At 36.1% G+C, this 24,855-nt stretch overlaps 1 protein-coding gene across 1 annotated transcript in view; it reads left to right on the top strand.

Moving 5' to 3' along the window:
* Positions 1–24,855, top strand: part of CNTN5 (contactin 5) — a 416,285-nt gene that overhangs the window by 258,643 nt on the left and 132,787 nt on the right. The window contains exon 10 of the mRNA XM_060018068.1: positions 21,841–21,961. Coding sequence (XP_059874051.1) covers positions 21,841–21,961 — 121 coding nt within the window. The remainder of the gene's footprint in view (positions 1–21,840; positions 21,962–24,855) is intronic.

Genomic DNA, 24,855 nt, shown 5'->3' with positions numbered 1-24,855 from the left:
ATGTATGATCCAATTCTATGGATCAGTAATTTGAGTGGACGTGTTTTTTTCTGCTGGTCTCAGCTGGGCTCCTTAATGAGTTTGCAGTCAGCTGTCAGGTCAACTAGAAGCTGTTTGGGGAGGTGGCAGCTAGGATGGTTGTCTCTGCTCTAAGAGGTCTCTCATCCTTCAGCAGGCTCGCCTAGGCCATGCTGTGTGGTTGTAACAGGGCTCCAAATTAGCAATCTCCAATGTACACACACATAGCAGTCACCTGTTTGTTCCATGTTTGCTAAGGTCTCATTGACCAATGCAATTCACTTCGTGAGTCACAATGAATATGGGAGGGGGCTCCCCAAGGGTATGAATCCAGAAAGGCATGAAAAACTTTGGGACCATTACTGCAACAATCTACCACACAGTCTAAACAGTGCAAAATGATCCTTAACTTCAGTTATGATATTTTTAAGACTAAACCAGAAGCTAGATTATACATATGGAGTTAAGTAGGGGAAAAAAAGAGCATTTGGAAAAATAGTAATTTGCACAACACTAAAACTCAATATGTGCTGTCACTAGCAACACAAACTAGGTCAACTGCTGACTAAATTAACCAGTCACTATTTGAATTGACCCCTTTTTTAAAAAGTTAAGTCAGTTAATGCACTTGATCTGGTTATTTTTCCATTTTATATGGTTAGTGTCCTCTTTTTTTAAGTGTTAGGAATTATTAATCACTTCACTTGTTAGTAGAAAATTGGCAGCAGTTATAAAGAAAAAAATTAACAGAGAAACATTAATTTTTAATTAAAGAATAAATGAATTAAATAGTATTTCAGAAAAAAAGTAGCATATTCTGAGGACAATTATAATATTTTCTACTTCATCTATCCTAACATAATCCATGTTAAATGTCTCGTCCAAATATTGCTTCTACTGATTTCTGTGCTTTAGTTATATTTGATAGGAACAAAAGCAGATATATTTATTTATGAACTGCTGAAAAGGGATTGTGGATATATCTAAAGCTAACATGAAATACACTGAATATGCCATACCCAAATGAATTCATAGGTTCTTTTAGCCAGAATATGCCAGCTGTTTTTCATTAATGAATGGTGGCATCATTATTTGCATTACCATTGATTTTGCTGCAGGTTAAACTGTTGGAGAGAATGGACATACTTATGAAGCTGTTCACGATCTAAAATTAAATTTAGAGTTTATCATACAAATCTGTGATAATAATAGACTAACCTAAGGACAATAGTAGAAGTGAAAAATTAGTCCAAATTCATATTTGCAACTTCTACATTCAGTAATTCTACTTCCTGTGAAACATATTTATATTTATTACTGTGCTTATAACTGTGGCTTTAAGGTATAATAAAGGAATACAGATTGTAGGATGTGAGTGTTTTCTTCAAGTAAATATTAGACTTGAGAATTCAAAAGATTTTAGGAGTTTCCAAAAGACATTTGAAGATAAAAATAAAGATGACTAAACTATATTGATTGAGACATACAAACGATATAGTTTTTTAATGAGTATTAGGCATATTTGTTGAAGTCTTTGAATTCAAAGGTGAAGCCTCCACCTGTGAACACAATGGTAGAAAATTAATTTTCCATGAGGTCGATTTTTAGCTGGTAACATCAAAGGATACTGTCAAAGTCCTTCAGGAAATCCTCCAAGAAATTCTTATCTGTCATGATTATAAAGTGAATGTATGAAATCAAAAAGACCTAAAAAATCAACTCAACTGTGTGGCTTAATATACCGAAAGATAATTCAAATATAGATTTTATATGGGTCTGTATAGAAATCCCATGTGCAGCCAAGATAAACTTAAAGAAATATAATGAAATATTTCTATATAATTGATACATAATAAAATGTGCTTGACTAAGCCGAAAATAAAGACTATCAGCTTGTAACATCCTAATGACATCAAGCTCTAGTTAAATCTGAAGACCTTAGTAAGCTGTTATAAAATGTCATCTTCTACCCATCTAGAAGTTCTTAATCAGTCATCGAGGTCTCATCTAGCATCATAAGCTTTACATTTACTGTGTCATCAACGTAACCCACCAATAATTCTTAATATTAAAACAAGTAATATGTTTTTGAGCTTTGGAATGCTGTTGTGTGCCTTTACTCAGTTATGCTGGATTGAGCAGGCATGGAGAACAGATAACAGCAAGAAAACACTGAAGTAACTTGCCCCAAGATTAACTAAAATATGACCTTTGTAAAGAGACTTTAAAAGAATATATGGAGAGACATTCAAGATGGCAGAGGAGTAAGACGTGGAGATCACCTTCCTCCTCTCCACAAATACATCAGAAATAAAATCTACATGTGGAACAACTCCTACAGAACACCTACTGAATGCTGGCAGAAGACCTCATACTTCCCAAAAGGCAAGAAACCACCCACGTACCTGGGTAAGGCAAAAGAAAAAACAGAGACGAAAGAATAGGGAAAGGACCCACACCTCTGGGAGGGAGCTGTGAAGGGGGGAAAGTTTCCACACACTAGGAAGCCCATTCACTGGTGGAGACAGGGGGTAGGCAGCGGGGGAGGCTTCAGAGCCATGGAGGAGAGTGCAGCAATAAAGGTGCAGAGGGAAAAGCGGAGAGATTTCTGAACAGAGGATCGGTGCTGACAAGAACTCACCAGCCCGAGAGGCTTGTCTGCTCCTCACCCGCCAGGGCAGGTGGGGGCTGAGAGCTGAGCCTTAGGCTTCAGAGTTCAGATCCCAGGGAGAGGACTGGAGGTGGCTGCATGAACACAGCCTGAAGGGGGCTAGTGCGCCACAGCTGGCCCAGTGGGAATCCGGGAAAAAATGTGGAACTGCCTAAGAGGCAAGAGACCATTGTTCCGTGTGTGAGGAGAGGGAATTCAGACCACCGCCTAAATGTGCTTCAGAGAGAGGAGCAAGCTGTGGCTATCAGCGTGGACACCAGAGATGGGCAAGAAATGCTAAGGCTGCTGCTGAAACCACCAAGAAGCCTGTGTGCAAGCACAGGTCACTATCCACACCTCCCCTCCTGGGAGCCAGTGAAGCCCACCACTGCCAGGGTCCCGTGATCCAGGGACAACTTCCCTGGGAGAACGCACAACGCGGCTCTGGCTGTTGCAATGTCACACTGGACTCTGCTGCTGCAGACTCGCCCCTCATTCGGTACTCTCCCCCCAGCCTGAGTGAGCCAGAGTTCCCTAATCAACAGCTACTTTAACCCCGTCCTGTCTGAGCGAAGAACAGATACCCTGAAGCGACCTACACATAAAGGAGGGAACAAATCCAAAGCTGAACCCCAGGAGATGTGCTAACAAAGAAGAGAAAGTGAAATTTCTCCCAGCAGCCTCAGGAGCAGCAGATTAAATCTCCACAATCAACTTGATGTACCCTGCATCTCTGGAATACCTGAATACACAACGAATCATCCCAAAATTGAGGCACTAGAATTTGGGAGCAACTGTAGACTTGGGGTTTGCTTTCTGCATCTAACTCATTTCTGGTTTTATATTTACCTTAGTTTAGTATTTAGAGTTTATTATCATTGGTAGACTTATTTATTGAGTTGGTTGCTCTCTTCCTTTTTTAAAAAAAAAGATATATATATATATATATATATATATATATATATATATATATATATATGTTTTCCTTGTTCTCTTTTTCTGAATGTGCATGCTTCTTTGTGTGATTTTGTCTGTATAGCTTTGCTTTTACGATGTGTCCTAGGGTTCTGTCTGTCCTTTTTTGTTTTTCAGTATAGTTGTTAGAGCTTGTTATCATATTTGGATTTTTTTGGTTTGGTTGCTCCCATTCTTCTTTCTTTCTTATTAATTTTTTTTTATTTTTTATATTAATAACTTTTTTATTTTATTTATTTTTTTCTCCCTTTTCTTCTGAGCCGTGTGGCTGACAGGGTCTTGGTGCTCCGGCTGGGTGTCAGGCCTATGCCTCTCAGGTGGGAGAGCCGAGGGCAGGACAGTGCTCCACCAGAGACCTCCTGGCTCCACATAATATAAAACGGTGAAAGCTCTCCCAGAGATCTCCATCTCAATGCTAAAAGACCCAGCTCCACTCAATGACTAGCAAGTTACAGTGCTGGACACCCTATGCCAAACAACTAGCAAGACAGGAACACAACACTACCCATTAGCAGAGAGGCTGCCTAAAATCATAATAAGGTCATACACCCCAAAACATAGCACTGGACACAGTCCTGCTCAACAGAAAAACAAGATCCAGCCCCAAACACCAGAACACAGGGACAAGTCTTCTCCACCAGGAGGCCTACACAACCCACTGAACCAACTTTAGCCACTGCGGGCAGACACCAAAAACTATGGGAAATATGAACCTGCAGTCTGAAAAAAGCACAGTAAGTTAAGCAAAATGTGAAGACAGAGAAACACACTGCAGATAAAGGAGCAAGGTAAAAACCCACCAGACCAAACAAATGAGAAGGAAATAGGTAGTCTACCTGAAAAATAATTCAAAGGAAAGATGATCCAAAATCTTGGAAACAGAATGGAGAAAATAAAAGAAACGTTTAACAAGAACCTAGAAGAACTAAAGAGCAAACAAACAATAATGAAAAACACAGTAAATGAAATTAAAAATTCTCTAGAAGGAATCAATAGCATAATAACTGAGGCAGAAGAATGGATAAGTGACCTGGAAGATAAGGAAATAACTACTACAGAGCAGAATAAAGAAAAAAGAATTGAGGACAGTTTCAAAGACTTCTGGGAAAACACTACATGCACCAACATTCGAATTATAGGGGTCCCAGAAAAGAAGAGAAAAATAAACCATCTGATAAAATATTTGAAGAGATTAGAGTTTAAAAATTCCCTAACATGGGAAAGGAAATAGTCAATCAAGTCCAGTAAGCACAGAGAGTCCCATACAGGATAAATCCAAGGAGAAACATGCCAAGACACATATTAATCAAACTACCAAAAATTAAATACAAAGAAAAAAATATTAAAAGCAGCAAGGGAAAAACAAACAGAAAAAGGACCCCCCATAAGGTTAACACCTGAACTTTCAGCAGAAATTTTGCAAGCCAGAAGGGAGTGGCAGGACATATTTAAAGTATTGATAGGGAAAAACTTACAACCAACTATACTCTACCCAGCAAGGATCTCATTCAGATTCGACGGAGAAATGAAAACCTTTACAGAAAAGCAAAAGCTAAGAGCATCCAGCATCACCAAACCAGTTTACAACAAATGCTAAAGGAACTTCTCTAGACAGGAAACACAAGAGAAGGAAAAGATCTACAATAACAAACCCAAAACAATTAAGAAAATGAAAATAGGAACATACATATCGATAACTACCTTTAAAGTAAATGGATTGAATGCTCCAACCAAAAGACGTAGACTGTCTGAATGGTTACAGAAACAAGACCTGTATATATGCTGTCTACAAAAGACACACTTCAGACCTAGGGACATATACAGACTGAAAGTGAGGGGATGGAAAAGGATATTCCATGCAAATGGAAATCAAAAGAAAGCTGCAGTAGCAATTCTCATATCAGGCAAAAAAGACGTTAAAATAAAGACTATTACAAGACACAAAGAAGGATACTACATAATGATCAAGGGATCAATCCAAGAAGAAGATATAATAATTGTAAATATTTTTGCACCCAACATAGGAGCACCTCGATACATAAGGCTAATGTTAACACGTAAAAGGGGAAATCAACACTAACATAAACATAGTAGGGGACATTAACACCCTACCCTCACCAATGGACAGAGCATCTAAAATGAAAATAAGTAAGGAAACACAAGCTTTAAATGACACATTAAACAAGATGGACTTAATTGATATTTATAGGACATTCCATCCCAAATCAACAGATAACACTTTATTTTCAAGTGCTCATGGAATATTCTCCAAGATAGATCATATCTTGGGTCACAAATTAAGCCTTGGTAAATATAAGAAAATTGAAATCATATCAAGTATCTATTCTGGCCACAACACTATGAGACTATATATCAGTTACAGGAAAAAATCTGTAAAAAATACAAACACATGGAGGCTACACAATACACTACTAAATAACCAAGAGATCACTGAAGAAATCAAAGAGGAAATCAAAAAATATTTAGAAACAAATGACAAAGAAAACACCATGACCCAAAGCCTATGGGATGCAGCAAAAGCTGTACTAAGAGAGAAGTTTATAGCAATATAATCCTATCTCAAGAAACAAGAAACATCTCAAGTAACCAAGCTAACCTTAAACCTAAAGCAATTAAAGAAAGAAAAACAAAAAAAAAAAACCCCTAAAGTTAGCAGAAGGAAAGAAATCATGAAGCTCAGGTCAGAAATAAATGAAAAAAAATTAAGGAAACAATAGCCAACATCAATAAAACTAAAAGCTGGTCCTTTGAGTAGATAAAAAAAATTGATAAAACATTAGCCAGACTCATCAAAAAAAAAAAAAAAAAAAGGGGGAGAAGACTCAAATCAACCGGATTAGAAATGAAAAAAGAAGAAACAACTGACACTGCAGAAATACAAAGGATCATGAGAGATTACTGCAAGCAATTATGTGCAAATAAAATAGAAGTTATGGACCAATTTTTAGAAAAGCACAACATTCCGAGACTGAACCAGGAAGAAATAGAAGACATAAACAGAGCAATCAGAAGCACTGAAATTGAGAGTATGATTAAAAATCTTCCAACAAACAAAAGCCCAGGACCAGATGGCTTCATTGGCAAATTCTGTCAAACATTTAGAAAAGAGCTAACACCTAGACTTCTCAAACTCTTCCAAAATACAGCAGAAGGAGGAACACCCTCAAACACATTCTATGAAGCTACAATCAGCCTGATACCAAAACCAGACAATGGTGCCACAAAGAAAGAAAACTACAGGCCAATATCACTGATGAACATAGATGCAAAAATCCTCAACAGAATACTAGCAAACAGAATCCAACAGCACATTAAAAGGATCATATACCATGATCAAGTGGGGTTTATCCCAGGAATGGAAAGATTCTTCAATATATGCAACTCAATCAATGTGATACACCATATTAACAAATTGAAGGAGAAAAACCATATGATCATCTCAATAGATGCAGAGAAAGCTTTCAACAAAATTCAACACCCATTTATGATAAAAATCCTCCAGAAAGTAGGCATAGAGGGAACTTTCCTCAACATGATAAAGGCCATATATGACAAACCCAGAGCCAACATCATTCGCAGTGGTGGAAAACTGAAACCATTTTCTCCAAAATCAGGAACAACGCAAGGTTGTCCACTCTCACCAGTATTATTCAACATAGTTTTGGAAGTTTTAGCCAGAGTAATCAGAAAAAAAAAAAGAAATAAAAGGAATCCAAATTGGCAAAGAAGAAATAAAGCTGTCAGTGTTTGCAGATGACATGATACTATATATAGAGAATCCTAAAACTGCCAACAGAAAACTACTACAACTAATCAATGAATTTGGTAAAGTAGCAGAATACAAAATCAATGCACAGAAATCTCTTGCATTCTTATAAACTCATGATGAATAATCTGAAAGTGAAATGAAGAAAACACTCCCATTTACCATTGCAACTAAAAGAATAAAATACCTCGGAATAAAGCTACCTAGGGAGACAAAAGACCTGTATGCCAAAAACTATAAGACATTGATGAAATTAATTAAAGATGATACAAATAGATGTACAGATATGCCATGTTCTTGCGTTGGAAGAATCAACATTGTGAAAATGACTAAACTACCCGAAGCAATCTACAGATCCAATCCCAAACCTATCAAACTACCAATGGCATTTTTCACAGAACTAGAACAAAAAATTTCACAATTTTTATGGAAACACAAAAGACCCCAAATAGCCAAAACATTCTTGAGAAAGAAAAATGGACCTGGAGGAATCAGGTTTCTTGACTTCAGACTATACTACAAAGCTAGTGTAATCAAGACAGTATAGTACTGACACAAAAACAGAAATATAGATCAATAGAACAGAATAGAAAGACCAGAGATAAACCCATGCACATATGGTCACCTTATGTTTGATAAAGGAGGCAAGAATATACAATGGAGAAAAGACACCCCCTTCAATAAGTGGTGCTGGGAAAACTGGACAGCTACATGTAAAAGAATGAAATTAGAACACTCCCTAACACCATACACAAAAATAAGCTCAAAATGTCTTAAAGACCTAAATGTAAGGAAAGATACTATAAAACTCTTAGAGGAAAACATAAGCAGAACACTCTGACATAAATCACAGCAAGATCTTTTTTGACCCACCTCCTAGAGTAATGGAAATAAAAACAAAAATAAACAAATGGGACCTAATGAAACTTAAAAGCTTTTCCACAGCAAATGAAACCATAAACAAGACAAAAAGACCACCCTCAGAATGGGAGAAAATATTTGCAAATAAAGCAACTGACAAAGGATTAATCTCCAAAATTTACAAGCAGCTCATGAAGCTCAATATCAAAAACAAAAAAACCGCAATCCAAAAATGGGCAGAAGACCTAAATAGACATTTCTCCAAAGAATATATACAGATTGCCAACAAACACATGAAAGGATGCTCAACATCACTAAGCATTAGAGAAATACAAATCAAAAGTACAGTGAGGTATCACCTCACTCTGGTCAGAATGGCCATCGTCAAAAAATCTACAAACAATAAATGCTGAAGAGGGTGTGGAGAAAAGGGAACCCTCTTGCACTGTCGGTGGGAATGTAAATTGATACAGCCACTATGAAGAGCAGTATGGAGTTTCCTTAAAAAAACTAAAAATAGAACTACCATACGACCCAGCAATCCCACTACTGGGCATATATCCTGAGAAAACCATAATTCAAAAAGAGTCATGTACCACAATGTTCATTGCAGCCCTATTTACAATAGCCAGGACATGGAACCAACCTAAATGTTCATCGAGAGATGAATGGATAAAGAATATGTGGCACATATATACAATAGAATATTACTCAGCCATATAAAGAAACAAAATTGAGTTATTTGTAGTGAGGTGGATGGACCTGGCGTCTGTCATACAGGGTGAAGTAAGTCAGAAAGAGAAAAACAAATACCGTATGCTAATGCATATATATAGAATCTAAAAAACAAAGAAAAATATGTTTGGAAGAACCTAGATGCAGGACAGGAGTAAAGATGCAGACGTAGAGAATGTACTTGAGGACAAGGGGATGTGGATGGGTAAGCTGGGACGAAGTGAGAGAGTGGCATGGACGTGTATAAACTACCAAATGTAAAATAGATACCTAGTGGGAAGCAGCCACATAGCACAGGGAGATCAGGTCGGTGCTATTCCCTAGAGGGGTGGGATAGGGAGGGCGGGAAGGAGATGCAAGAGCGAGGAGATATGGGGATATATGTATATGTATAGCTGATTCACTTTGTTATAAGGCAGAAACTAACACACCATTGTAAAGAAATTATACTGCAATAAAGATGTTAAAAAAAAAGAATATATGAAGAACAACATATCACGTGATGACAAACAGAATGCAGCTATTGATTGCTAACATACAACTGCAGTGCTAAATCAGTCTGACATTCAGCATAAGAAAATATTAAGACTCTTTGTTAACAGATGCCTCGAGAGCACCATAAGTCAGTGATGCATAATCATAAAGAGACTGAGTTCTAAATGACTATCTGTAGTTAGAAATAGAAATGCAATCTTCACTTGTGTGGGAAGATCTGCTTATCTGGCATGGATTGTTTAAGCCACACAAGCTGATTTGTTTATAATATCTGCAATTGATGACAAACACTTGGCTTGGTGCTTCTCCATGGTAAAAATATCTTTCAGCTCTAAATCAAAGTCAGTTTTTCATTTTTTCACCACAATGAAGGTAGAGTTTTTTTCTACTTATATAAATAATAGAAGCTTATTATAGATCATTTAAACATACTAAAACTAGAAAGGAGAGAATAAAAATCCCTTGGAATCATACTACCTTAAGGTAATCACCATTAATTTTTGTAATCATTTTTCCATGCATCTCTTCAAGCATACACAGTTACACATGTTACACAAGTGAGATTATATCATGCATGCTGCTTTTATTAGGATGACCTTCCCCTGCTTTTATCCTCCCATGAAAGCATTTATCACACTTAGTTAATCTTTTTAATGTTCTATATATGTCCTTCTATATTATCCTCAGTCCTACTATAATCCTAGTTAGATTTACATATGTGGAGGGATATTTTTGTGATTATTTTTTTAAATATTGAAACATACTTTACATGTTTTTCTGCATCTCATTATTATCTTAATTCTTCCATGTCACATGATATATCTCTAATTCATTCTTTTCAGTGGGTACATAATAAGTATATGACTATTCCTCAATTTAGCCATTACCCTGTTAGTAAATACTAACTCTGTTTCCTGTTTTGAGAGATTAATGAACAATACTACAGAAAACAACTCTGAATATCTGCATTCTTGGGTGTTAATAATTTCCTTTCTTTGGGATACATTCTCAGGAATAGACTGCAGGGTAAAAGAACAAAACTATTTTTAATTTAAATAGATGCTGCCAGATGTTTTTCTCATAAATGATATAATGTCAAAGTACACTACTGAGTGACATCATTATATGGTAAAAGATTACTAGATCTGATGTGGAGGTGGTGTCAAGAGTTTTTGGTGTGGGCCCAGCTTTGTCCCTACTTAGCTGTAATACCTTGGATGATTCATGTCACATTTCTGAGCCCTTATCATCAAAGTGAAGAGGTTAGAGTAGACGACTCCTAACGTTCCTATCTGATTCTAAAGTTCTATTATTTTTAAAGGTTATATTCAAAGATTAAAACCCAAAAAACTCTTCAGGTATGCTAGCTGATAACAGTGAAATCATCTTTAAAAGTTTTAGTGAACACTAAACATTTTTTTGGGAGGGGGCTTTGATAGCCCCCAAATCACATTTTATTCTGTTAAATATTGCATACTTGCTTGATTTATGGAAGATATTTCAGTCTCATGATGTCCTTAGAATTTGAAAATTCTTAATTCAGAAGGGGTTCCAAACTGGAAAAATAATCTCAAATCAGAATTCTTCCTATGGCTAAGAATATATTTGTATATATAATATCTCAATAAATGATAAAATGGTTTCTCTAAAGCTAAATAAAGATTTTCTCTAAAAGCAATAATAATCTTATAGAATGGAACAATGTCCTTTTTCTGGGTAAGACACAGCATCCCTTAATTTGTATAAACAGCACACACAAAATATTTCACATATAATGAACCATTCAAGCCCTAGCAATATGAAATCTTAGAACAAAATATATGTACATATATAATCATTGGTGTTGCAGTCAATTCAAAGATGTGCAGTTTTGAAAGAGTCTTGTAACTCTTCCTTAAAATATCAGAAGCAGTATTATATATTTACAGAAAAGTGAGGGGAAGTAATAGACTATGGCCTCTGACAATTTTTCAATATCTGAGTAAACTGATTTTTATACATTAAATAATTGGTGAATTCTCTTTCATAAAATTACAAAGACTTATTAAAAATGAGTTTTCTGTATCAAAATGACTCAATCACTTTCAAAATGTCAGTTGAATTTGACTATGAAAGTCCTTGACCTTGAACTTTTCATAGCTGGCTTCTGATTGACACATTTATTCAGTTTGACCTTTCCTTTTAACTGAACTATTCTTCTTCTGATTGAATCTTCATTGGAAGATTGCTGTTGTAGCTCACAATCTAAGCAGTAGTTTGAGTAGTCTTTTCTGACATTGATGTGTTTGAATTCCCTAAATTCTAGGTATTTTTGATGTTGATGAGAATCTTCATGACTGTGAATGACAGTGCTTAAATGGATGCTGTGACCCAAATTTCCTTCTCTTGCAGTGGGATATTTTTTGACTCAGAAACTTGTTCCTAAGCATTAACAACTACCAAGTTAGGCTTGGCAAAAGAATACTTAGTATTTGGTCATAAAGCCCATAGTTGAAATAATAATCTACTTCTTGAAGATTGTACTTGTTAAAGTATATTGGTTGAACCAGATGATTTGTTATTTTTCTTTGCACACTAAAATCAATTTTTTCTGCAATGATATTTTTGTCCTATTATTTATTTTAACACATCACATTGCATTAGAGCTGTCTACCTCCCACATTGCATTGTGAGTTTCTCAAAGGCACAATTTATCTCTTATCTTGTAACATGTGCAGATCAGATATGACAGATTTCATGTCTTGTACCAACTCCAGTCAACTGAAACACTGCGTTGAGAAAATCCATAGGTTGGGTCAAAGCTCATCCATATTTTCTATGAGCAAATGACAAGGGCATAACTTCAAAGGTGCCAAGTGTTTTCAGTTTCCTGTTTAGACAAATTAGACACTCTAACAAATGATTGTTACATGAATGAATGGACAACTTTAACTGTGCATATGCTATGAGCTCTCAAAATAAATGTATAGCTATTGTAAAATGTTATTATTCTAGTGCTTTCCTGGTGGTCAGGCCATTACTAGCTGTTTAGAAAGCACAAGCTAATGCATGGAGGAACAAAATTTTTTTCTAACTAGTGATATCATCTTTATGTAACATCAATGGAGGTAATTTAAAAAGCATAAACAGTGAAAGACAGTAAGATAATTCTATTCCTAGACAATGGTGTAATTCACTCTTAGGGAAAAACATTGATTACTGCCATGATTATTAACACCTTTTTACCTCTACCAGTGTTGCCTCATTGAGCCAACCTATGAACCAGGTGTTATTCAGATTATAAAATATTATTACTGAAGAGATTCCATGAAAAAGTTGATCTGTCATACAAACACTACCATATGCTAACATATATGTATATGGAATTTAAGAAAAAAAAATGTCATGAAGAACCTAGGGGTAAGACAGGGATAAAGACACAGACCTACTAGAGAATGGACTTGAGGATATGGGGAGGGGGAAGGGTAAGTTGTGACAAAGCGAGAGAGTGGAATGGACATATATACACTACCAAACATAAAATAGATAGCTAGTGGGAAGCAGCCACATAGCACAGGGAGATCAGCTCAGTGCTTTGTGACCACCTAGAGGGGTGGGATGGGGAGGGTGGGAGGGAGGGAGACACAAGAGGGAAGAGATATGGGAACATATGTATATGTATAACTGATACACTTTGTTATAAAGCAGAAACAAACACACCATTGTAAAGCAATTATACTCCAATAAAGATGTAAAAAAAAAAAAGAATGATTTTCTCATAATATTAATGATGTGAGTTTAAGTACCACTCTTGCCTAGAATTCTCTTAAAGAAAACTGGTCTGCCATGGCACTTAAAACACTGCTAACTTCAAAGTGAGGATGAAAGTCCCTCCATGGTCCCTTCCAGCTCTAGGACTGTAAAGTTTAGACAGAGTCCCCATCTCCATTCTTCGAAGCATAAGATGCTGTCTCTTTGTTTGCCACAAACATACCAAATAGATTGAAGCAGACAGAGGTATATCAGTGAGCTTTGTGCTTGTACTGGAGATGTAAGAAAAAAGTAAAAAGAATATTTGGATGGAATAATGCATAAATATGCTAATGTCTGGATAGGCTCACAACAAATATTCAGTATAAAACATAAAGTTAATCACTGTTTTTTAACACAAGCCTTAAGAAGATATAATCTAATTATTCTTATTCTTTCATGCTAAAATGCATTGAGAAAAAAGATCGCAAGTCAATGAAGAATAAAAGAGAAGGTAAAGACATTAAGATAGGAAAGGATAGGTGTTTTATAATTTATAAAGAGATGCATTTTTCCTTTGATATTTATTCCAAAGAGCACCATTGCCTAGAACGTGCATACATGTTCGTTCGTGGACTGGAGGGTTCAGTGGGACCAACTTCATGGGTCTGCTGTGTGGTCACCCAGCGCCCAACACTGAGACGCATCTTGTACTTGGTGTAAAGCTTGGCTGTCAGTCTTTTGAAATTCCGAATAATTTTTGGACACGGGGATTCATATTTTTAATTTGCACTGAGACCCAAAAATGATGTAGCCAGTCCTCATGGTCAGTTAAGCCTTTCTGAAAGACATAAGACTTGAACAAGGCTTTAACGTGTGACACAGAATTCAGAGACTTTGGCAGTTCATTGGGGGAACAACTTGAAGAAAATTGCAGAGAGTATGTTTTCCACTAGAAGTGAGAGACAAGATTGGTTGTGTCCAGCCTCAAATGCTGAGTAAGAAGTTAGACTATCCTGTAGGTAATAGGTGAAGATAGCCAATGAAGATGTTTGAGATTGTAAATAAAACCAGTTTTAAAAAAGTATTAACCTAGCAATGCCATGTCATATGGGTAAATGTGAGACAAAAAGAGGGCATAACATAGAGGATATAAAGGGCTGGTTTGAAAGCTACTATTAAAAACCAAATTTAAGAGTCAATTCTCACAGAATGATTGCTAAAACTATATGAAGCACATGGAGGAGAAAACATTTCTCTCTGGACCTGGTCTGAGTATTGTGCCATCAGATAACACATCCATCTGTCTCCTTTACATCTCTTCCAAACCTAGATACAGATGAAAGGGAAGCTACTCCACATTCTCATCCTGTATTTTTCCCATCAAACCTGGATTAGACTAAGCACTCCTTAAGTGCAGAATCTATATCTGTATATCCAAAGCTTAGCATAGCACATAAAAATAAATATCTACTGAATGATTAGTGACAATTGCATAAACAATAAAAGAACTATGAGTCAAATATTCTCAGTAATCATTTAAGACAAATTTGGCAACAGGTAGGATGCAGTTAAGAATAAATTCAAGAAGCATAAGACTGATAACTTGTGTGACCTTATCTATTTCATGCCTCTTTTAGTTTAGAAGCACTACATTAATATAAAAATGACAGTATACATACTTAGGGCCTATATTATTCCATTGAGGCTACAGTAAAATAACACCATAGTCTGAGTGGCTTATACACAACAGAAATTTATTTCTCATAGTTTTGGAGGCTGAGAAGTCCAAGTTCAAGGCACTGGCAGGTTTGGTGTTTGGTGAGAGCAAGCCTCCTGATTGACAGATGGTCATCTTTTCACTGTGTCCTCACACAGCAGAAAGGGTGAGAGAGCTCTCTGAGGTCTCTTTTATAAAGGCACTAATACCATTCATGAGGGCTTCACCCATGTTCATACTCTAATTATTTCCCAAACATCCACCTTCGTATACCATCACATTAGGGTTTAGGTTTCAATAGAGTAAGTCCCCTACATACGAACCTTCAAGTTGCGAACTTTTAAAGACGCGGACATGTGTTCACATGTGCAATCACATAAGCTAGTTCTTGTGTCTGGAGTACATTGTCATGTGTGTGCATCCTCTACAAGTGGCTGTGCTTTTGTGTACTTTACTGTACAGTACGGTATAGAGTGCAGTAGTACAGTATCTTTATTTCTTGCCTGTTCACTCTATATCAGCCACTATATGCTCACTGTTGCACTGCACTACTGTGCTTTTCAAGGTACTACAGTACTGTAATATTAAAAATGTTTTCTTTAGGGCTTCCCTCATGGCACAGTGGTTGAGAGTCCGCCTGCCAATGCAGGGGACATGGGTTTGTGCCCCGGTCCAGGAAGATTCCACATGCCACGGAGCGACTAGGCCCGTGAGCCATGGCTGCTGAGCCTGCATGTCCGGAGCCTGTGCTCCACAATGGGAGAGGCCACAACAGTGAGAGGTCCGCGTACCATGAAAAAATATATACTTTTTGTGTGTGTGTGTGTGTTTGTTTTTTATGTATTATTTTTGTGAAAAGTATTATAAACCTATTACAGTACAGTACTACATAGCCAGTTGTGTTAGTTGGGTACTTAGGCTAACTTTGTTGAACTTACGAGGAAATCGGACTAAGGAATGTACTCTCAAAATGGAACTCATTTGTACGTAGGGGACTTACTGTATATGAATCTGAGGGAACACAAATATTCCATCTATAATAGAGTCCTTTTGTCTTGGCCTTTTATGTTAATCTTAGATAAAGGAATACCCATTTACCTTGCTACTAGGGAAAGGAGAGTCAATGTACATATGACCAGTTAAGAGACATCTCTTAAGAATCAGGGTACAAACATGCCACCTAAGCCTGGCATCCACTGACAAGTTAAATATCACACCCTCTAATCCTGTATGCCAACTTGGGAAAAGAGGAACACTAGTGTGATATACACAGCATTTTTTCATCCACTCAATATTCTTCATATATTCAATATCATCATCTATAAAATGTAATTCATTGTACTAAAATTTAATTGTGATTTCTTGCTTTGAGTTGCGTCATAGTTCCTAATCTTCATTTTAACCAAGGTAGCGGACTGATCCCATAAATTTGTGACTTTGTGTTTATAATACTAAACGATCCAGTTTGGATACCTAGCCATCCTGAGTTCACCAATGAGTCATCAACTAGTTTTTCCTCTTTAATCTATGTCCCTAAGAAAAACTCTTTCTGCATTTGTCTTAGTACTTAATAATACATGTTTAGAATATGTGCTTGAAGTAAATACCAAGGTCCCAGTAATGGCATGGTAGAGCCATTTTTACCTACTTTTAATCTTCAGTGCATTGTTGGATGCATTTAATATTTCATCATAATAGACATAAATGTCTGTCAAATAGCATTTTGTCTAGTATTTTTGTCACTGGAAGAAACTAAAATTTCTATTTCAGATAATATATCCAATTATTTAAGCATGTGAGTTAATAACAGCAACTTTCTTAAAAAATATATTAAAACCCAGGTCATCATGAATGTAAATCCCATTATATAAAGGTCTAAGAAAAATACAAGTGTAAAAGGAAGAATAATGTATATGTGTATTATTTTCTTATCATGTTAGGCTATTTTAAGCAAATTATTTTCTGGGAAAAAGAAATATTGTTAGCAGGAAAGTATTTTAACTATCCAAGATTTTATGTCAATAACATTAATCATATCTAATAATCCATGTCTCATAGCTAATACCCAGTTTTTTTATGTTAGATGGTATTTTTTTAATTGCATCTCATAGAATTTACATGTTGTACTACTTTGTTTTATAGAGAGGAATGGTTTATGTATGTCTTTGGTGGGGACTGGGGATGGTGGAAGTGCCCTATGTGAGCCCATTGAGAAAGTTATGTAAACCCTAAATAAGGACACAAAGACTGCTATACCTAGAAGGTTTCTGAGTAAGCCATTCAGCATGAATTCACTTTTTATGATAACAGTCAAGTTATCTTGTTGTTTAGACAATTCATTCCCCAAACCTTCTCAGAGTGCTTACTATGTGTACAGCATTCTGCTAATCCTGCTGAAAAAATGCTTTACAAGTACTTTACCTTTCTGAAGCATTTCCTAAGAGTTCATTTATGAACATTGTTTCATTCAGTTTCCCTCAATACTCAAGAGAGAGACAGAGTAGCTATTATTATTCCAGTAAAGTGCCTTTCCCAGAGTCTCAGGGCTAGGAAGGTACTGAACTAAGTCTAGAATTCAGGTCTTCTTATTCTGAGTGCAGTAGTATTCCATGAGAGGGGGGATAACACACATCTAAAATAAAGCTAGGCACTTACCAGAAAACTTACTATAACTATGGAAAACATTGATATCCAGTTTGTTGAAGGAGTGAATACCAATTAAGGAAATATTCCTCTTGGCTAAGAATGCAATTATAGTGCCCTTTAACAGATAACATTTACTATGTGTCAGACACACTGCCATGGGCTTTACTTGCATTATCACATTGAAGCTGTGAGAGAATCTCTGAGCAATAGAGTAATTTTCCCAAGTTCAAAATTTAATAAGTGGCAGAGCAGGGGTTCACACAATTCTGTGTCATACCAAAACCTGTATATACTCTTTCAGCACTCTTTTCTGCTGTCTTCCTCCATAGTCTTTCCTATTTCCCTTCCTTATTTCTTTAAGAGAAAAAAGAGGGAGGGGAGGAGGTACTGTCAGGCATGAAGAAGGAAGGAAGCAAACCATCCATGCATTCATTAGCTCACCCAAATACAATCGGCTGCCCTAGTGCCCAGCTCAGCTCTGGGAATGCCCTTAGGCGTGACTTCCAAGAATGTCAAGTGATAGTTCAGAGACATGAGCAGAGTGCTAATGAAGCAAAACTAAACAGTGGCAGAACTAATGAAGAAAGGCTTAACCAAGGAGAAGGCATTTGAACTGTGTCTAAAAGTATCTTTCCAGGCAAAGAAGAATGAGCATCTGTAACAGAACAGGCAGAATTATGGGAAGTGTTCCGGTGTAGGAAGAAATGTGAGGTTAATGTCATAGAAGCACAGAATTCAGCATAGGAGGTGGAATCATGCTCTGAGTAGACCTCTGCTGAAACAAGGAAATTGGACTTTATCCTCAAGGCAGCAAAAGTTAACAGGCACTTTGAACAGCAAAGTTAAATATGCTTCCATTTTTAGGAAGTCTTAACTGGCAGTCTTATGTTGGATGAGCAGGACCCTTAGTCCAAGTGAAAGCCAATAAAGAACTGGACTTGAGTGGAAGGATGATATTTCCTCTATTATTTCCGAGTCATAAATAAAAGTTACAGTAATCTAGCAACTGCTCTAATGAGCGTATGTGACCAAGAAATGTAAATGACTTAGCAGTGTTGCCACTCCCACAGAGAGTGAACAGAGAGCCTCTTTATTAAAGAGCCCTCATTTATTCATCCATTCAACAGATAGTCATTGAGCTCCCACTATGTGGCATGCAGTATGCTAGATGCACAACACTTGGAGTGTTGTGTTAAGCACTGGTTGTGGGAAAGTTGTTTTGAAGCAACACATAACACAATTTATTCATAAAGCCAAAGAAAGCAGCAAAGAAAAGGCAGTGTCAAACAAGTGTCAAAGAAAACAAGAAAAGAGAGAGTAACTCCCAAGAGAGAAAAAGTGAAAATGAGGTTTAAGCTTAAGAAAGCAAACATCTGCTGTAAGTAACCATTTCATTAAAACTGCACTAAATTGTGGGAGTTCTCTCTCAGGAACTGCACACTGTGGGCTGAGATTAAGTGTAATGGGCTCCCACATGAATTCTTCTCATTACTTCTCTAGAAAGATCAGTAAATCTCCTGAAAGGGTAATTTAGGTTTAGTGTTCACAATTCATTCATTTTACTTTTAATCTTCCCTGTTTAGAATTGTAAAAATATAATGCAGATATAATCCAAAAGAGGAGGAATGGGCCCCAAATGAGACAATTTCAACTCCTCCAATAGTCTTGTCATTAGTAGATATACAATAGACTGTAGGCTTTTATTCCTGATGATGGTGATGGAGCTTCAGCCAGTTTCTAGAGCATTGCATGCTGTTAATTGCAGGAACCAAGGAAAGGACAACATGGAAAAGATAATCTATGTTTTACCCTTCTGAATCCCTTGGACCTTTATGTGATTTTCAATGAAGCCTCTTCTTAATCCCATTAAGTTTTCTTTCACTACAATTCAATGAAAAGGACAAAAGTTTTAAGACTTTTGTCCAGGAAAAATAGAAGTCAATTATTTGGGAAGAAAAAGATCTGGAAAAAAAGGCAATCAATTATTTAATCACGAGAATGTGATTTTATGAGATAATTTTGTCAAAAACGTGAGCCTGAAAAATGACTTACAATCATTACTTTTTCTGTTGTTAAACTACCACCAATCAGTTTGTAAAACTGGAAAACAAGCAAGTAAAAGAACAACAAAACAAACAAAAAACTCCAGTAACTAAGACTACAGTCTTTCAGACGTGTTACTTCTGGAAATAGTAAAGTCCTCTCTGATTTTCTAGGCATCTCCTTGGCTTTTTCATTAAACATAGGCCCTATTCTAGGCCCATGGTGTGCACATTGATTCTTAATTTAACAGAGTACCCTACTAGGAGAGCATCTTAGAAATCCATGGGTAAAAGGAGATCTTCACATCTAAGATGGATCCATACTATATAAATTGGTAAATATATTTAAGCTCATTTAGACAGTATTATATTATGTAGATTTGAAACTGAGCCATGGCTTATGATGTTCACAGTTTGCTTTTGTTTCCCAAAGTGAAATCAAAGGTTTTTTTTAAGGTTAATTTCCTTTTCAGGTTTGAAAGAAGTGATCACTTAGTCTAGTACAGATGAGAAAATGAAATTTGAGTAACAATTTTATCTAAGGAAATTAGCAGTGGAGGATATTCATTGGACAAATATCACATTCCTTGAAATTATTGTTATAACATTGTAATGCATTCTCACCAAGAAGCATTCCCTTGTAAATGACTGAACTAGACCATGTCTTAACAATTATTTCATGAGAGGAAACGTCAACACCCTTAGAAGTTCCTATCATAAGACTAATGGGAAGGAAAAATAACAAACAAACCAGAAATGAAATACCAGAAAGAAATGGCTAAAACATAGTATACAGTTAATTGATTCATTAAAAGAAACACACATCATTTGAGAGGTAAAAGTTTCCAATGACTTCTCACCCTTTTACGAATGCTAAGAAAATGCTAAGAAAAAAAAAAAGAATCCAACAGATTTCCAGAAATTCCTCTCATTTTCATGATTTTTATATAGTCCATTAGTTTATTTCAAAATAAAGGTGAACAACTAAAGTCTTAAATACTCATCAGGCCACTGCCCTATAAGGACAAATACACCATTTTTTAAGATAATTCACCCATTCCATCAACAAATTAAAGATCTCTAATCTGGGGTGCTTCTCCAATCTGGGGTGCTTCTCCATAGCTTGCATTAAACATTCTTTCACGTGCCCAACTACCGTTGGAGAGGAGTGTTGAGTTCTTTGAAGATGTCATTTCATGCTGCATGTGTATACTCATTCCAGTGAATTGTTTTTGATTGCAACATGGAAACTGAAGAGCATATTGGAGTTTCACTATGTCATTCTCTGAAAAGAATACCTCATGCGTTGTTGTAAATATCAGCTCTTTACACATTCATGAAAATTGAAATCTATCTTTCCTGTTAAAGTAAATGAAAGACAAGATTAAGTAATGAAAGGTTGTACCAGTCATACTAAAGTGTAGGATCAGCACTGATCCCATGAACTGATACATCTAAAAGATAATCTCCCTGATACTTATTGATCTCCTTAACTGCAGTTGTTCTTCAACTGTGTTCTAATCATCGTGCTTCCAACAAGGATCAAATGTTTTGAGGTGCCTTTGTGCTCTGTAATTGCATTGATTAAGAGAGATTCAGGCTGACCCTACTCCTGATGGTGGTGGTTATGGAAGGAATAAATCTCTGTGAAGTGAAAACACATGGTTTTGGGACCAGCACTCTTGCATCTAAGCACTACTTCATTCTGTTGCCCACAGTGTACTTATGAAAGCAGCCATTCAATAAAGCCACACAAGATAATATTTTGACTACTGTTGCCTCATAATTAATTTCCATGTGTTGTTATTCCTTTCAATACTGCTTTCTTGCCACAAAAATAATCCTGTCTCTGAATAGCAAAGCAACAATTTTTGCTCACTGATTATTTTTCCTGTACTTTTAAAGATATGAATTTGTTTGTGCATATTTAAATATTTTTAAATATTGTAGCTGCTAACTTATTATATTCAATATTAAATGTTCAAACCCGTTATTAGCAATTGTTGAAAGCATAGCTTCCATGTGTTCCTTAAATTAGGGTATGTTTGATTTCTGAATTGTTGTAATATAAATTGTAAGACCAAAAATGGGCCCTTTGACTGAATATGCAAAGTTCCCCTTAAACCACCTTGAACTAGGCAGATTTGCAACATTTTAAACTGGCACTTCATCCCTCTTTCAGCAAGCATCCTCTGCAGATTTAATGATCAGGAACATCCTTCTGATGCATGCTGGGAGATATGGCTGCAGGGTACAGACCACAGCAGACAGTGTGTCAGATGAGGCAGAACTTCTTGTTAGGGGTGAGTATGCTAATAGTGCAGTCTGAAGACATGATCACCATAAATTATCATACAAAGGAATTTAAATGCATGGACTTTGAGCACATCAGTACTGTGCCTTTTACTTTCGATTTTACAATATATGTCATTTTTGCTTAACCTTTTGCCTTTGAAAAGATTACATGGAAACTTGCTCCTTAGAAACAGACAAAACCTACAGAGCCAACTTCAGGTCCAAGACACCTTTAGTACTAAGTTGTTACTAGATGTTTACCCAACTTAATGCCAAACAGAAATTTTCAACAGTTGAGTCACAAAGAAACTTTGACACTACAGAGACAACACTTTTTTTTCTATGTATGTGTTTTTCAAATGCAAAGCTAGTGGAACCCCCAGGCACTTTTTTTCCTCCACGAACTTCTAAATTCTACTTCGTGAAACAGGAAAACTGTGTGCCTAATATGGTGGCATTTGCGACTGTTAACAGGGATTTTTTAAAAGTCTGGAAATGTCAACACAATCTTTCTGTGCAGAAATGACAGTTAAGTGGTTTCCAACCATGAACCAGGCTGCCAGATTCTGTGACCCTATAAAGCTACATCTTATTTGAATTAAGTAAATGACTACAGCACTAATTTCTTTTAGCACATTATTCCCCAGTATGGGAAATGCAGCTCTTAGCATGTAATATTTTCCCTTTTTTTCTTTTTCTTTTCCTTTCTTTCCTTCCTTCTTTCCTTCCTTCTTTCTTTCTTTCTTTCTTTCTTTCTTTCTTTCTTTCTTTCTTTCTTTCTTTCTTTCTTTCTTTCTTTCTTCTTTCCTTCTCCCTTTCTTCCTTCCTTCCTTCCTTCCTTTCTCTATTTCTCTTCTTCCTTTCTTTCTGCTCTCTTTCCTTTTTCATTTTTCCTTCTTTCTTTCTTTCCTTTTAGCATTTTTATGGAGCAAAAATATACCTGCAGAAAAATTTTAAAATCATAGGTGTACAGGTATACAACTCAAAGAAAAAACATCACAAAGTGATGAAATTACTTTACACCATTACACCATGAAATTACCATTTAAGAGAACTAGAACATTACCAGAATCTCATCTCTCCCTTTTCAATTTTAAACAATCACATTTTGACTGGTGTGAATACTGCATGCTAAGACCCCTTGCATGATCTCTGCAAAGAAAAATTTCACAATCTATAGCAAAAACTTATATCTTAGATTAACTTGTCTTATCCACTTGGAGTGTTTTCCAATCATAATTTTTTTTAAGAATTCATTAATATTATAAAAATCTTGAGCAGGAAATATAAGGTCTATGTAAGCTTCATCATCTCTTTGTTTTAGTTGTATGTGTCATCCAAGGTTTATTGATTTTGGGTAGTACATCCACCACTGGTTCAAGTAAAATGTTGTTTTGAAACAAGTGTATATCTGAGTGAGTGACAGCTTGTTCATTTCTTTGTACATGATGGTTCTGTTCAGAAGGTTATTTGAACTCTTCTCCAAATTTATAACAAGAATGTGTATCTGTATTACTCTATTATAAAACATCAAGATTTTAAAGTGCTCAGCCTCTCATGATATTTCATTTAGCTAAAAATTTTCCTTTATGCCTTTAAAAGTTATAAGGCTTATGGAACAGCAAACCCGACGCTGCAGTCAAATTTATAGAAAATTGCTTTCTTCTCTCACTACAGTTTGTTTTAGATTATGTGTATTTATTGTGTAGCACTTGCCTAGTAATTTAGAATGATGCTCCTAAAACTGGAGCTTTCTAAATAAATAACACAATTTAGAGGTTGATAACAAGAAACCAGGTATTTTTACAGGGCCATGAGGGGTATATTTAAGTGGCAAAGTAACATTCTGCTTTGTAAGTAAAATTAAATTCAACAGGGTTTAGAACATAATTCAGGCTTGGCTTTTTTGTGTTCTGCTCTTTTAGCCTTTGGATTTATGCCTAGGAGATGATAAAATGCAGAAATTTGGAATTATACTCAATGGCAATTTCAAACAGGTTGCTATTGTCTGAATATTCATGTAACATGCAGCTCAAGCTTTCCTTTGAAGTGAGTTGCTTCATCACCAATTTTCTATTATATATTTGTATTATTTTTCTAAAATTAATAAAAATAGCTTGCCTCTTCTGCCTGGTTGGTTTTAGGCAGATTTAAAAACTGAACTAAAGGTTCTGGTTCTTATTTTATTTTTACAATTATTTTTTGTAAGTTAATGGTTCCTGATAATTTAAGGAACCTGGATGCTTGAATATTGCTGTTTCTAAGTTTGGCTTGTGAAATGAAACTCAAAATAGTTTTACCCTGCATTCTTCTTTCTCCCACTCCTCCATTCATTGGTTTGTAAATTTGAGGCATTCTAATAGTACAGGCCACAGGACCAAAGCTGAGAGTTCTAGATGAAGTTTTTCTAATGATGGCTACAATTCCAGCAGCAGAATCCTTAAAGCACACTTATTCAAGTGTGTCATAAAAATGGGAGCAGTAAAGACAATTTCACCATACTTCTTATAGGGTACCTTCATTGGATTGCCTCAGCAGTTCACTTTGCTCAGTCTTGAGAATGAGGAACATCCTTAGGTGGCAAGGAATATGTTTTTGTAACTCTGTAATTCTATTTCAGTGGAGATTTAGGGGACTAAAAATCTATATTCTCCTAGATCAGTCTAGGAGATCATCTCCTTTCCCATTAGAGATAGTCTATGAAATTCTTTTGGGCATCTCACAAAATCCTACAATTCTTCACCTGGCCCCATAAGCACACTAAATTGGAGATCAGGTGTGTTGTCCTAAGACCTCATCATTGCCTGTTTAGAATCTGAGAGTCCCTAACTAGTGATGTTCCCTGCTTTTCTTCCCACTCACTGCTTTAAAGCTATCTTTACCCCAAATGCTTGTTTCCACT

Source organism: Delphinus delphis, chromosome 8, assembly GCF_949987515.2.
Source record: "Delphinus delphis chromosome 8, mDelDel1.2, whole genome shotgun sequence".
NCBI classification, from domain to species: domain Eukaryota; kingdom Metazoa; phylum Chordata; class Mammalia; order Artiodactyla; family Delphinidae; genus Delphinus; species Delphinus delphis.
The sequence above is the reverse complement of the archived record's forward strand: the minus strand, read 5'-3'. Positions and strand labels throughout refer to the sequence as shown.